A 13,990-nucleotide genomic window follows, 5' to 3' on the forward strand; every position below is an offset into this window, starting at 1 on the left:
AACCTGACTGTACCTAGTTTTACCGGCTCCTGACATATCCACTCAATGTCTCTAATGTTGCTGGCAAAAAAAAAAAAAAAAAAAAAATTGCAAGAGAGAAAACTATTTTCTAATTTCTTAGTTTTCTTAGAAAACTATTTTCTTAGTTTCTAGTAGAAAATATTTTTCTCCTAGAAGCTATTGAAATTCTTGAATAAGGAAGTGGTTAAAATCCATAAGTAAAATGAAGTGAAGTTGGAGATACTATGAATTAGTCTAACCTAAATACACACTGAGATTTAAAACATCAGTCTTTTGTCTGTGCCTTTGCTCCTCCAATAGAGTTGTCTTAAGCTGGGATAGCATTTTGCTATTTGGAAGCATTTTTACATGTACTATTTCATCAATCCTTCTTTATGGGTGAAAAACTGAGTCTGAAAGAGGCAAATACTCAGTTGGAGACTAGCTGGTCTCCTGAATCCTTGTCCTGTGAGCTTATTGCTACACTATAAGGAGTAAAACTCGTCTGTAACAACTTCTCAAGTTCACATAAAGAATCATTCTTAGCATAGAAACCAAAGTAGGGGTGACTAGCTGTAAAGCAAATAACACACAAAAGCAAAGTCATATGGCACCAAGTACACTCAAAGACAGATAGTCTCTTATACAAAGAAAGGTTATTTGGACAATGGGAATAGATGGGAGAAGGTATGCATACACCAAGAAGGGATTTGAAAGAAAGAAAGAAAGGGAGGGAGGGAGGGAGGGAGGGAGGGAGGAAGAAAGGAAGAAAGAAAGGGGAAGAGAGAGAGAGAGAGAGGGAGGAAGGGAGGAAAGAAGGGAGGGAGGGAGGAAAAAGGAAGGAAGGAAGGAAGGGGGAAAGAGAAGAAAGAAAGAAAAAAAAAAGCTTTGCATTTTCAGAAGAAATTGAAGATGAATCTTTCTAACTAAACTTCTGGGGTTTCATTAAATCCACAGTTTCTGCCAAAAGATTCAGCACAGATTTGGGACTTATATTTGACAAGCCCACATATGCTGCATTTTCCCTCCAAGCTTTTACTCTGGCTTGCGGACTCTGGGGTTGGTTGAATATATGGTTCTATGGTTGTTAAAAATACCCCAAAGTCCAGCTCCTTCTCTCAGATTTAATGCAGTTGATAAAATGGCCACTCTGGAATCAGATTTTTCGGGTCTTGACCTGTAACCTTTAATAATCCTCTTCTTTCATAAAAGTAAGATCTGTATGCATAGGTCATTTGCATTTCACTTCAACACAAAGTCAGAGACTAAAGAAATGGAACCATGAAGGAGATGCTGTAATTTTTTTCAACTATTTCAATCAATAGTTAAAGATGGCTCTGGGATTGCTTGGAGTTACTATGTGAAATTTGGCTGTCAATATGGTTGAAACCCCCAAAGCAATCACAGAACTGTCCATAACTGCAAGAGTATTTCCAAGTCAGCTACAGAGGCCACAGAGCTTCCTGCCCCAGTCCCCAGGAGACACAAATGCTGAGCTGTCCCTCATGCCACACTGTGTGCACCTATGCTAATGTCAGCAGAACAAGTCTCTGAGCTGTCAAGACGTTTCCCCATGGTTTTTATCATCCATCATCTGTACATTCCAGCAGACAGGACCAGCTGTATCAATTGCACGGCCCAGTGCAAAATGAAAACCCGTAGCCCCTGGTTGAAAACATAGAGGGAAAAATGTTAAAGGCACTAAAATATAAAGCCCTTTCCTTTCTTCTACCGTCTCTCTGTAGACCTGTCATGTTGGTTTCTTATTTGCCACGGAACGCTGTACTCCCTTGCGGGGGATACTTGACGAGCAAGCACAGACCCTGCCAGGCGCGGCAGCTAGCCACTCAGTGACTCCGCACACACGCTCAGGCTGCCAGGTTCCCCTCCAGCCAGTCACTGGGTAGATGCCACGGAGAAACTGAACCAGGCATCTCCCCTTTCCAGGTGCCTCCTGCCCCAGCCCATGGTAGACCGGCAACCCTCAAGGGTATCGCAACAACAGTACAGGGACGGGCAAGGTACATGCACGGAGGATGAGCGAGAGGCTCACCCCTGCCGTGTTCCTCACCAAATGCACAGTGGACCTGCCAGTTCAAGGAGGAGTTGGCCACGGCCATCAGCTGCCTTGAAATGTTATTGGGCATGGGCACCTGATCCTGATCTGATCTTCCCACACCTGTTCCCACAGACCCCTGGCAGGGGAGGAGGGTGACCGTGATCATTGGGCAGGGGTGGGCAGTGGGAGGCTGGATGGGCTCTGGTCCCCAAGGGGGGGTGGGGGTGGGGTGCAAGGAACAAGAAACTGAAAACCTGTCCAGCGAGGCAGTATCATGCTTGAGGTGAGGCTCTAAACCCCCAGTGCATGCTCCGTTTCCACATGGAACATCCCTTACAAAACACAAATTAAGTGATAAAATGATTACAAGTATCAAAAGGATGACCACAGAGCACTAAACCCTGAATACAGGGCCCTTCTGATAAGAGACCCACCGTGTGTCTGTATTGGTCATGGGGACAGGAAGCCAGCCCTGCCAGGGTCCTGGCTTCCCAGCACCACTGGACCAGGCCACATACAGACATTATCTAAAGGAGAATTAACTGGAGGATTCAAGGGGATGCAGGCAGTTTAGCAAGCCAAAGCCAAGTGCTTTGAGTGTATTTTCTGCCTTCTTTCATGAGAAATGAAGTTGCTTTAACATTAGTTTACAGGTGAAATGCCCTTTTCTACCAGTAACTTCATTATATATTCAAACACCATATTTTTATTCCTGGGCATCTACTACTAATGTTTTCATTGTTTTCATGATCTTTGTAATTTCAGGTGGGCATATTAAATGTCATGTTACTTTGCCTCATTCAGTAACAAACATTATCTCTTTGTCTAATTTTCTTAAGTAAATTGATTTTTGTAGTGGTACTAAAATTATACCAAGGTGTTTCAAGTTCTTAACTCTGGATGAGGACTTCAGATTGTTCTGGGTAGATCATGTACTTTCAAATGGTTTACTGAATGGTCCAAACTTGATGGAAATATACATATTGATCAATTTTATTTTTTCTCCTTCACCTTCAACTGTGCTATGAAAAATCTTTTTTCTCACCTTCTGCATTCATACTAGATTCCTTGCTTTCAGGTATTAAAAAGATATTCCACTGTATTCTTGTTTCAAACCTCAAATTCACATCTCTCCTTTCCAGAACAATGTTAGGCTTCAACCTGAAAGACTTGGACTAGGAAGGGACATGGTCCGCTCCTGAAATATCTCTGCCTCTTCCCTCTTCTGAATTTCCCTTTTTCTGCTTGCTTTGATGGGAAAAAGAGATAGGAGAGTTGACAAAGGTCTTTGACTTGCCTGGAGCTGTTGTGGTCCTCTTCTAATTAACAATGGATAATTGTCACCAGGATCTTGGGGTAGGTGGCCCAAGGATGATTGACAGAACATTTGTGAGTTTCTAGAAAGCCCTATAGGGGCTTCATGACTGTGACCTTATCCACACCACTCACAGCACCTGCTGACGGTTCATCTTTAGCATCTTGTTCCTCAAATTCTCTTCTATGATTGGCTGCCCTCTTATGTGGAGTGTCACTAAGATGACTTTATCCCACCACCTAATAAAGTGGGAAACTCATGTGTCTTTAACTTGTGTGAAACCCACGTATCCTCACTCCAACAGATGCTGGAAAGGCCACCTGCACATGGCCACCTGCACATGGCCGCCCCATCATCCTGGTCATGTCAAGTCAGGGCTCTTATCCCCTTACCACACACACACTCTGTGCTGTACAAGGAGACATCCAACCAGGGAATGAGATGACGTTCTCCCCTGGTGGGAGGCTTGCCCAATCTCTTGCCACTTCCCTTCTTTCCACCACAACATACATTCCGTCTTATGAGGGCCAAGAGATACATGTGACTTTATGCTAAGTGACAGCACTGCTTTTATGATAACATAATATAGAGTAAAATTAGCACTACAAGTCACAGTGTAAGACATAAACCCATGAGCATCCCTTAAGAGGGATGGTGAGTGGGAAGATTTAGGTGGAGTCCGCTGCCTCCAAGAATAAAGGAGAGTGTCAAGAGTGGAGGGAAGAGAGCCAATTTGGGATAGACACATACACAGCTGAGAAAGCATCTGCCGCTTGGGAAGAGACGGTCCCACAAGGTAAAAGAAAGAATGCACTCCACTGACGTGACTTTCAGAATTGGGCCTGGCAGTAAGAAACAGCTGGGCAACACAAGGAAGATCCAGGATGTGCAGGTGCAGGTTATGTGGAGAAAGGCTCAGGAGCCAAGCTAGGCCCTACCCCAGCCCTGGCACCACCCAAGTGGTGTGATCGCCATCTCTAGTTACGTGTATAACCGCTCACTCACTGGGTATCTTTTTCTTTTCCATCTTCAGGAAGAGGCAGCCAGAATTCTCGCCCACCAGACAGTGTCCGTCGGCACATGTGCAGCTTTGAAAACCCACACACTGCAGTGAATGTGTAAGAGAAGCTGCATGGAAAAAATAGTGGTTTGCCCCTTGCTTTCTCTCTCCTGGGTTTTCCTACTTTCTAACCTGGAAACAGATGTGGTGCATGCCATCAAGAACGAGGAACCATTTACGTGCCATGGTTTGCACGACTGCCTTAATTTGATCGTCCATTGTTCTTAAAAGGACACTGTCAAGCTGTTAGTCTTTTTGCTTTTTTATGTTTTGATGCAAGAGGCAACATTTTTTTCCCATTCTAGAGATTCACTTTTGTTTGTGACTCCCACTCACAAACTTGAAAGTGAATTTTCCCCCTTCACAAATTTGTTAGCTTCTCCTTGGCAAACAGAGCTCTTTCTTTTGTTTTCTTTCTTTGCCTTTTTTTTTTTTTGCTGCTACACAAATATTTTATATGATCCTGTCTGCATTAAGGTAAAAGCCATGATTTGAACTTATGGAAGGATTCCATAATGTCAGTTTGACGAGGTGAACACCAGCCTTTGCTGGGTGCCTCCTATGCCCTGGGGAGCACAAAGCAAAAGTTCTGTGAGTCCCACAAAAAGTGAGTTTTGCAAAAACAAACAAACAAAAAGGAAAGTAGCTATTTCCCCAGAACTTTAGTGCTTTTATCAGATTTTCTCCATCTGATAAAACCGGTGCATGTTTGGTCCAATTTTTGACCTTTAGATCTTGACAGTGTCTCTTTAAGTCAACAAAAGAACATAGACCATGTTCAATTCATTGTGCACGGAGTCTGTGGTCATTTTCAGCTGTTCCTTTACAGCCCTTCAAACTCCTGGGAGAGTCAAAGGTACACATTCCTGCAGCAGGAGGGAGCTCACTGATGAGGTGTCTGTGGCTTGAATAGCTCTTCAGATGAGAAGAGCCCAATTTGTTCAAATGTTTGCTACTGAACCTGGCTGTGGAGCCTGGTGAATGGGGCCCTAGCGTCGCTTCTCTTCACTCAGTGGAGTGCATTGGGAAGTCGTGTTCTGACATTCCCTGGAAAGGCTCCAATAGAAAGTGTGTGGTCTCGGTCAAATCGTACTGACTCTTGGAGGGAAAAATAATTGGTGGCTGGGAGGACTCTGCACATCTAGATCACAGCCACTCTAGTCTGCTCGGATGCATTCTCTGTAATTCTCCCGAGTCAAAAAGCATTGAGTGTTTCTTGCACCAAGGGTTGAGTCTGACCAAGAACACAGGAAGGACATCCTGATTATGACAGCTGCTGGCTGCCTGTCAAAAGGGATTTATGGGACTAGTAGATGTGCTTGTCATGTCATGACAGCAGGGCCAGAGAGAGAAGAGAGTCACTTAACATTTCATGACTTAAAGGTGAGTGCCTAAAAGCAAAAACAAAGGCTGAATGTGGGTCCATCATTGGTAGGTGACAAAAAATAATGCAACAGTCAGCAAAGCTAACAGGTTGGTTGTAAAGAACTTTTGAATAAGATCTACTCAAGCTTTCTGGAGATAGTAAAGGATCAGGAGAAGATTGGTAGCTTCCAAGCTGTGCACCATAGACTGAGACTGACTATTTTTAGCCTCGGTTGTTCCTGTGGGGGGGAAAAAAAAAGATATGTTCTTTTTGTGACCTTCGGTTTCCACAGCTTTTGTGAACAAGCAAGGCAAAGGGACTAGTGATAGAAATAAAGCAGCCTACTGGATCATTATGGTCTGCCTAGATCTCTCCTGCCTCTGAGGAGTAATCCCTGCAGGGCAATGCAACTGCCCTATACTTCCAGGGAAAATGTGAGGACTCAAGTATTGCTGAAGAGCATCCAAAGACTTGCTATTAAAATTATAGGTCTGGGGGCTTCCCTGGTGGTGCAGTGGTTGAGAGTCCGCCTGCTGATGCAGGGGACACGGGTTCGTGCCCAGGTCTGGGAAGATCCCACATGCAGCGGAGCGGCTGGGCCCGTGAGCCATGGCCGCTGAGCCTGCGCGTCCGGAGCCTGCGCTCCGCAACGGGAGAGGCCACAACGGTGAGAGGCCCGCATACCGCAAAAAAAAAAAAAAAAATTATAGGTCTGGAAGCATTGAGCATAGAAAAAAATGATAATGCTTGACCTGAACTTTCTTCAAAAGGAACATAATTAGGTTCATCTATACCTCCTGGAGGAATATAATTACACCTGGTATACCTCTGCTAAAACAATGCTGCTGTACCAACATGATGTCATAAATAAACGTTGGCACCAGAATTTCTTTCCTCAGCCAGCAATCATCATTAGGTTGAGCCGAAGGCCATTCAAAATGTACTTAGAAAACGTTTAGTAACCGTCAGAATTCTACGCTTTAGTTTGAAATAGATTTGTCAATTTTCTCAAGATAGTAGACCCTACACGTGGACACAGTCTATGGGCTCTTACATACTTTATTGATGCGGTAATTTCATTTGTGGATGTCTTTTTCTTTATTAATTCATTGGAGAAAGCACAAGGCTTAATAAAGGCAAACTGATTTTCTTTATGTTGTCTTTTATCCTGAATCATATAACTTTAGGATATTCAATGTGATTGATCTAAAGATTCTAAAAGGAGGACTGTATATTTAGACTTTGTGATATTGTATATTTCAGCAAGCCAAATGGTTTTCTGATTAGCTTATGATGAGGTTAGAATCAAAGAGGAGAGGGATAAAATTCACAATGCCATTTAAGATTTAATATCATCAGAAACTACCATGTTCTCATGATATCGAAAAGCGTTTGTCTTCACCAACACATTCAGAGATTCTCTACCTTATAAGACGTGGTGATTCAATAAGGTGAGAGATTTAAAATATGTTCAGATAAGCTTCCAAAGATATATAGATATGTATATACTGAATATATATACACAGAATATATACTAAATATGCATATTTTTTCTGGAAAGCTTTCAAGAAGGGAAACTGGAGTCAGTGGGAGTTCTTTGTGTTGAAGACTAACTTGGGGTTGCCTGGGAAAACAGGAGTCTGACTCAAATGGTTTCAAATCGTCCTACGCCTGATGTGCTACAAGAATCACTGTTCAAACTGCACTGCATTCTGGTACCAGCTTTGCTGAAGCAGGTGGAGGTGAGATACCTGGACAGGGCAGCTCTGGCATCCCTTCTGAAGTGTCTCAGGGCAACACCACCTCCTCCTTGAAAGGCCAGATGTCCCAGTCGTAGCTGTAGGGCCACAGCAGAACTGTCTGCAAGCCTGTGGCTGTAGCTTGTTTACTTGGTGAGCCATTCTCTCCACGCTGTGACCCAATGGCATTTCCTGTTTCTATTTTCATTTTCAAAGAAAACAAATGCTACCCTCCGCAGATTCCAAGGAGCGAGACTTCCCTCCTCTTGGGAAGGTCTTTCCTTGTCTGGGCTCTCTGGATGCCATCCTTACGTCTGTTGTGCAGCTATTAAGCCTAGTGGCAAAGACTTGCATTGGACATAATGGAGACCGGTGTTGTGCAAGCTTCCCCCTCAGGCAGCTTGTGCAGGATGCGTCCCTCCTGATCTCAAACATCCACCCACTGTTATTCCCATTTTAGACATCTCTGGAGCAGAGAGCAGTGTACTTTGCAGATGTAACTAGGACTTACCGAAACAAATAAAACAGACAGGATCACTCTGAATGCCAAAGGTAAACTAATCTGAAAAAAAAAAAAGATACACTAATCTGTTTACACCACCCACTTCCAACTCTTCTCTAAAGTGCTGTAAATATTGGGTTTTCTGTTTGGGGGGGATTGTGATACTTATCTAAGGAAAGAAAAACCAAAGCAAGATCCCAAGCCTGCTGGAGCTGGAGCTGGAGCCGCTGCCCTCTCCCCACTCAGCTCTACAGGACTCTCAGCACGCATCATCCTCCATGTCTCTAGCCCCTCCTAGGCCTCACAGCGATTTCCTCCAATCACTGCAATATCAGCAAATATATTTAGCCACTCGAGGTATTTACTCCAAACACTACTGCATTTGATCTTCAAATATAAGATTGTTCAGTCTGATGTCTGTCTTTTGAAGTCAGAGCAAGAAAGGTCGGGTGCTTTGTGACAATTCTGTGGTGTTTCTAAACCAGGTTGCTTTTCCTAAGATTAGGGAACCAAGTAAAATTAAATAATAGAATGAAGAAGCTGATGGCTGGAACACAATGTATTAAAGTTATCCGGGTTTCAATAAAAGTCTTATTTCATAATAATATTGCATCCTTATAACACATTTATTCCTTTTTGCTGCCCCATATTTTATAAATTTTTCTCTTCTTAGTATCACAGCAATGGGTTCTCCACCTTTTCAAATAGGATAATCACTTTCACACGAAAATTGTTATTAAACCTTCACCTGAATCTGTGACAGTAATTGTACCTTTATTAGTGGCCACTTGAACACAAAACATGAAAAAAGGCTTCTCAGAACTTAGTTACACTTATATCTAGAAGTACCATTTATCATAACAGCATTTTGCATTTAAAAATAGCAGCCCATAATCTACAAAAACATAATATTGATTCAGCCTAAAAACAATGCTCTAATATACATGTAGATTCATGGACCATTCAAGCTGTCTGTGAACCATAGGTTAAAAATAACTAATCTAGAAAGACCAAAGTTTATACCCTGTGATGCAGTTTCTATGAGATGGTGCCTTTCCTCCACTCTGGTTTTTAGGAAGCAATTTATTTTGTCCTTGAAAAAAAAAGGTTAATCTAATTTTCTTAATCTGATAAATTCCCTAGGGCATTATAACTGTTTCCTAATTAAACAGCACTTTACAGAAAATCTAGAGCAAGACTCTGAGGGGAATGAAAGCTGCTAATTTTGACAGCCAGGGTGAAAATCTTCCATCACAAGAATAAAATTGCTATTGGATTAAATAGGACTAAATTGTGATCATATCTGTCTGCAAGATGATTAATAATGCCTTTTACATGATTGAAAAAGAGGCTCATATAGGACCCCTGGACAAGGTGGAAAACTACCCATGTGAGGGAGCCAGAGAGTGAACTAAGTCCCGGCAATACAAGGTTACCTTTTTTTGCTGGCATATATGGAGACTGGGCAATGTTTCATCTGGATATCTAAGCCTACTGATTGAATTAGGTCAGACTAGCTCTCAAGGGAATTGGTTTTTAAAACACACACACACACACACACACACACACACACCCCTAAATGACACAAGCAGCCTTTTAGTTTAGTGATTTTCTTAATGAACATGGAGAGGCAAGCATCTGGAGAAGGAAAAAGTGTTTCCATTGCAATTGAAAGGGCTGCAAAGCATTGTGGTTGGAAATTACACTAAAGCATATTTATGCAAGGCGAGAGGCAACTGGGCAGCCTTATACTTTCTGGAAGAGGCATACTAAATGCATAAGGAGAGAAAAAGTTTGAGTAGAGTGAGAGATGGAGGAAACTGAGAAAGGTGAAAGTGGGAGGCGAGCTTGCCTAGAATTTCAAACTCAGAAGAGGAGCTGTGGGTTCTGGTCTTGCCTTTGGCTGGTTGATGCTCTTGCCAGAACACCACCGGCTCATTCTTTAGTTTGCTCGCCTCAGGAGAGAGTCAGCTATTCTAACAAGAGAGTGTAGAGGTTGATAAGTCGGTAATTTCACATTTAGAAGCAGATATACATTCTTAGAGATTATATTAAGCCTACGTTTGAGTGAAATATTAATTTTGATATAGTATTTTGGAGATGAGATTTTTCTTGGACTATTAAAAATACAGCATAGATTATCAGATATATGGAGGAACTGCCTTCTTCCCAAATAATGAGAAAATTTTACCTGTTATATCTATTTTAAAACTTTTATATCCAGAATTTTCTATAATTGATATCAGACTTTCAACACAAACCTGTATTTATTTGACTCACTTCACTTTCAGGATTATAAAATTTGAAATGTCAAAACACTACCTTCATCATAAATGTGGAACTCACATATAATTTTTGAAGTAGTCATTCTTGTATTTTCAAAATGATTAAATAAACCATTATGCTAACTATTGATCATTTCCTACATTTTTCCAAACAAAAGAATCTGATATGAAATAGTCTATTTCACATATCCACCTAAGAAACAAATACTCATTTTCCCTCTTCCTTTTAATGTCAAAAATGTGTCATTATTGTGCTACTTTCTCTGTTGTTTTCATGGGCACAAAGAAAAAGCAAACTCCTGAAAAAAAATAAAAGAAGAAAAAAATGATTTCCCTATTTAAGTATTAACACTATTGTTATTAATAGTATGCTATGTTAAAGTACCACCATCTGCTAAAAATTATACAGAAAATAAACCGAGTCTGAAAGTAAGACCAGAATTATTAGAACAGACAGAATAGAATTTGTAGTATATGCACCCAGTACATCTCATTTTTTTTTTTTCCCTTCAGAGATATATTCTAGTTGGTTGGTTTTATGGGGATCCCATGAAAATGGAAATTGGTAAGTGTGGAGGATTGCTGCTGCCCTAAGACTTTTCTTCACCAATGCTCAATGAGGAAAAGGCCCCAGAGAAGTCTGGTCTCAGTAACTTCTGCTTTGTCTGAATCTTAATTTTGTCACATTTGCATCAAACTATGCGAGAAGACTAAAGCAGGATATAGGTATTTGTATTTTTCTGGGCCTTCCAGTTCTGTCTCTTTCAAACACGCCTCATTAAATCCTGCCAGGGTGAAAATCCCAAACTAGCTGCTGTGTGAATTGTGATCCACTGTCTGTGTCAGGAATAATACTTTGAAATAAAAAGAAAGCCGAAAGTTAGGAAAGTCTTAAGTGAAGCATGGGTCTGGGTTTTTCTGTCATCTCCTTTTTTTCTCTTCTGTACAGATGCCATGTGCATAATCGTGCCACCCGTTAACACAGGAAATACCCGCATATCCGAATGGGCAACTGAGGGGATGTCTTTTATAACTTCACAGGACAATGAGAGTAGCCTTATCCGTGTGTTTTAATTTGTTCCAGGGACTAAGAAAGGGAGGCAATAGCTATGGTCATTATGCTCTGTTGTTCATGTGTAACTAAGATTTTACCTTTAATTTGTTTCCTCCATCAATTTTGGAATCTTTCAAAGGCTTGTACTGAGCAACAATTTTATCGTTGCCTTGGAGTGTGTGTGTATGTGTGTGGGTGTGTGTGTAATAGCTGTGAAATCATAGACCTAAATGAAAAGAGCTGCTTCTACAACAAGCTGGCTCTTCTCCCCCACAACTTTTCTCAAGGTCAAAATGTCCTACCTGGTCTTGAGGTGGATGGAATCCCAGGTTGCTTCAGAGGCAACCTGTGGTCACTGCAGATTTTGGTGTTGGATGTATAATAAGGAGAGGGTAGGGGTGTGGAGGACAAGCATACATACCGTCGAGGGGGGAGTCAAATTGCTTTGAGCTGGGCTAACAAATGTTTTATATGTATGTCACCCTGTGTGCATGATATATCTGCAAATAAACCCATCTCTATTTTATTCATAGTTTTAATGGCAAGTCTGTGTCATGGTCTGAACCAGGTGGAAGACAGGTGCCCAAAGGACAGCACATGTGGCACCGCCTCTCTGTGCACGTGAAGACCAACGAGACGGCCTGCAACCAAACAGCCGTCATCAAACCCCTCACTAAAAGTTACCAAGGCTCCGGCAAGAGCCTGACCTTTTCCGATACCAGCACCAAGACCCTTTACAGCGTGGAGGAGGAGGGTGCCCGGCCGATCGGCTTCAGCCCGCCCAGCAGTCCTTCTATGGTGGTGCACCGACGCGTGCCGACCGCGGTGGTGAGCACCCCGCCTCTGCCGCCCCACCTGACCGCAGAGGAGACCCCCCTCTTCCTGGCCGACCCGGCTGTCCCCAGGGGCTTGCCCCCTCCCCTCCAGCAGCCGCCGCCGCCGCCGCCAGCGCAGAAATCCCTCTTGGACCAGCTGCAGGGAGTGGTCAACAATTTCAGCACCGGGATCCCGGATTTCAACTCGGTGCTCGCAGTCCCCGGGGCTCCGGGGAACGGGGTGCGGCCCCTCTTCCCGCCCCCGGCGCCGCCGCAGCACCTGCGGATGCTGCCCCTGCAGCTGAGCACCTTCGGGGAGGAGCCCGTCTCCCCGTCGGCCGAGGACGACGACGAGGACGACAGCGAGAGGTTCAGGCTCCTGCAGGAGTACTTGTACGAGCGGGAAGGGAACACGGAGGAAGACGACCTGGGGGAGGAGGGAGAGGAGCTGCGGGCGGCCAGCAAACCAACTCCGGAGGACTCGCCGGCCCTGACGCCCCCGTCCCCCTTCCGCGACTCGGCGGCCTCGGGCAGCTCGGCGCCCAGCTCCCCCGTGTCCGAGTCGGTGCTCTGCACCCCTCCCAACGCGACCTACGCCTCTGTCATCCTGAGGGACTATAAGCAAAGCTCTTCCACCCTGTAGGGAGGGGGTGTCCACAGGGGAAAGCAGGAGGGGTCGGGGGCACCAGCACCTCCGGAGACTTGCAGAAGGCTGGGGGAGACGCGGAGGCTGGAGGTGAAGTCGGGGGCAGGGAAGAGATCGCGGCTGCCGTCTTAGCAAGGCCCGCGCGAGAGACGCGGGACCCTGCCAGCAAAAAGCGATCCAGGCGAAGATTCTGATTCTTGAATTACTCAAAAGCCTTCTCTGGGAAGAAAGGGAATTCTGACAAAGCACAATCCCATATAGTATGTAACTTGAATCACAAGAATGAACAAAATCAATCAATATAATCTCTTCGGACCATTGTGCATAGATATACATGCCCACACCCTTGGCCCGTGTGGAAGGGGACAGCCCGGGAGGACCGCCCAGTTGAATCATTAGCTCGTCGTCACGGTATTCCCAGCGAGCATGGTGGAGTCAGACAGAGCAGGTGGGTGAAGGAGGGGCAGGCGTGGAACCGCCCGGAGAACAGTGATGGACAGCAGCTCATTTCTCTCAAGCCCTTCTCCCTACTGGGCCCACAGACCCCTGGTCTTCGGGACACTCGGGAACTGGCCCCACAAGGGGCCTCTGCTCTCCGACTGCACCCCATCCAGTGCCAGCCTTGCTGTCACACTTGGAGAAAGGTGTGTGGATACCTTGCTGCTTTGTGATTTCTCTCTATTTAGAAAATAGGAATAAGGGCAAAATTATCACCAAAAAGCATTTCATCAGGAGTGCTAAGGGAGGGCGGAATGAGAAGCAAGACAGTGCATAAGCTTGGGGCTTTGAACAAAATCAGTCAGCAAAAATCAGCTTCCCATAACTGATGCTCGCTTACTGGTGATTTCAGAAGTCCAGACAAGAGATTGTTTTGACAGTGGCAGAAGACTTTCTGTGGATTTACTTGTGTGCCAAGGGGGCTCTCCTTTGCCCTTACGTTAAAGAGAACAAACCATGTCGCAAAATTGTTACCTTCCATTTACTGTAGCAAATAATACTTACCAGTTGAACTTCTAAGATGCATTATGTGTATTTGGTGCCATTGTTTCTATGTGCTACAGAAACAAATCCATCTTTGAACTCAATGGTGTACTCATAGCAACTATTATTGGTTTAAATGACAATTAATTCTTTCTAATTGTCACTGAA

The 13,990-nt window shown here is 43.9% G+C and overlaps 1 protein-coding gene across 2 annotated transcripts in view; it reads left to right on the forward strand.

Moving 5' to 3' along the window:
- GRM1 (glutamate metabotropic receptor 1) overlaps positions 1-13,689 on the forward strand; it is a 346,953-nt gene extending 333,264 nt beyond the window's left edge. The window contains exon 8 of one of the 2 annotated variants that reach the window (XM_024747977.1): positions 11,914-13,689. In XM_024747977.1, coding sequence (XP_024603745.1) covers positions 11,914-12,838 — 925 coding nt within the window. In that variant the 3' untranslated portion in view covers positions 12,839-13,689. Of the gene's footprint in view, positions 1-4,407; positions 4,469-11,913 lie in introns of those variants that run through there. The other variant, XM_024747978.1, reaches the window with a different exon arrangement.
- Positions 13,690-13,990: the final 301 nt, after the last annotated feature.

Source organism: Neophocaena asiaeorientalis, unplaced genomic scaffold (assembly GCF_003031525.2).
Source record: "Neophocaena asiaeorientalis asiaeorientalis breed wild unplaced genomic scaffold, Neophocaena_asiaeorientalis_V1.1 scaffold123, whole genome shotgun sequence".
Taxonomy (NCBI): Eukaryota; Metazoa; Chordata; class Mammalia; order Artiodactyla; family Phocoenidae; genus Neophocaena; species Neophocaena asiaeorientalis.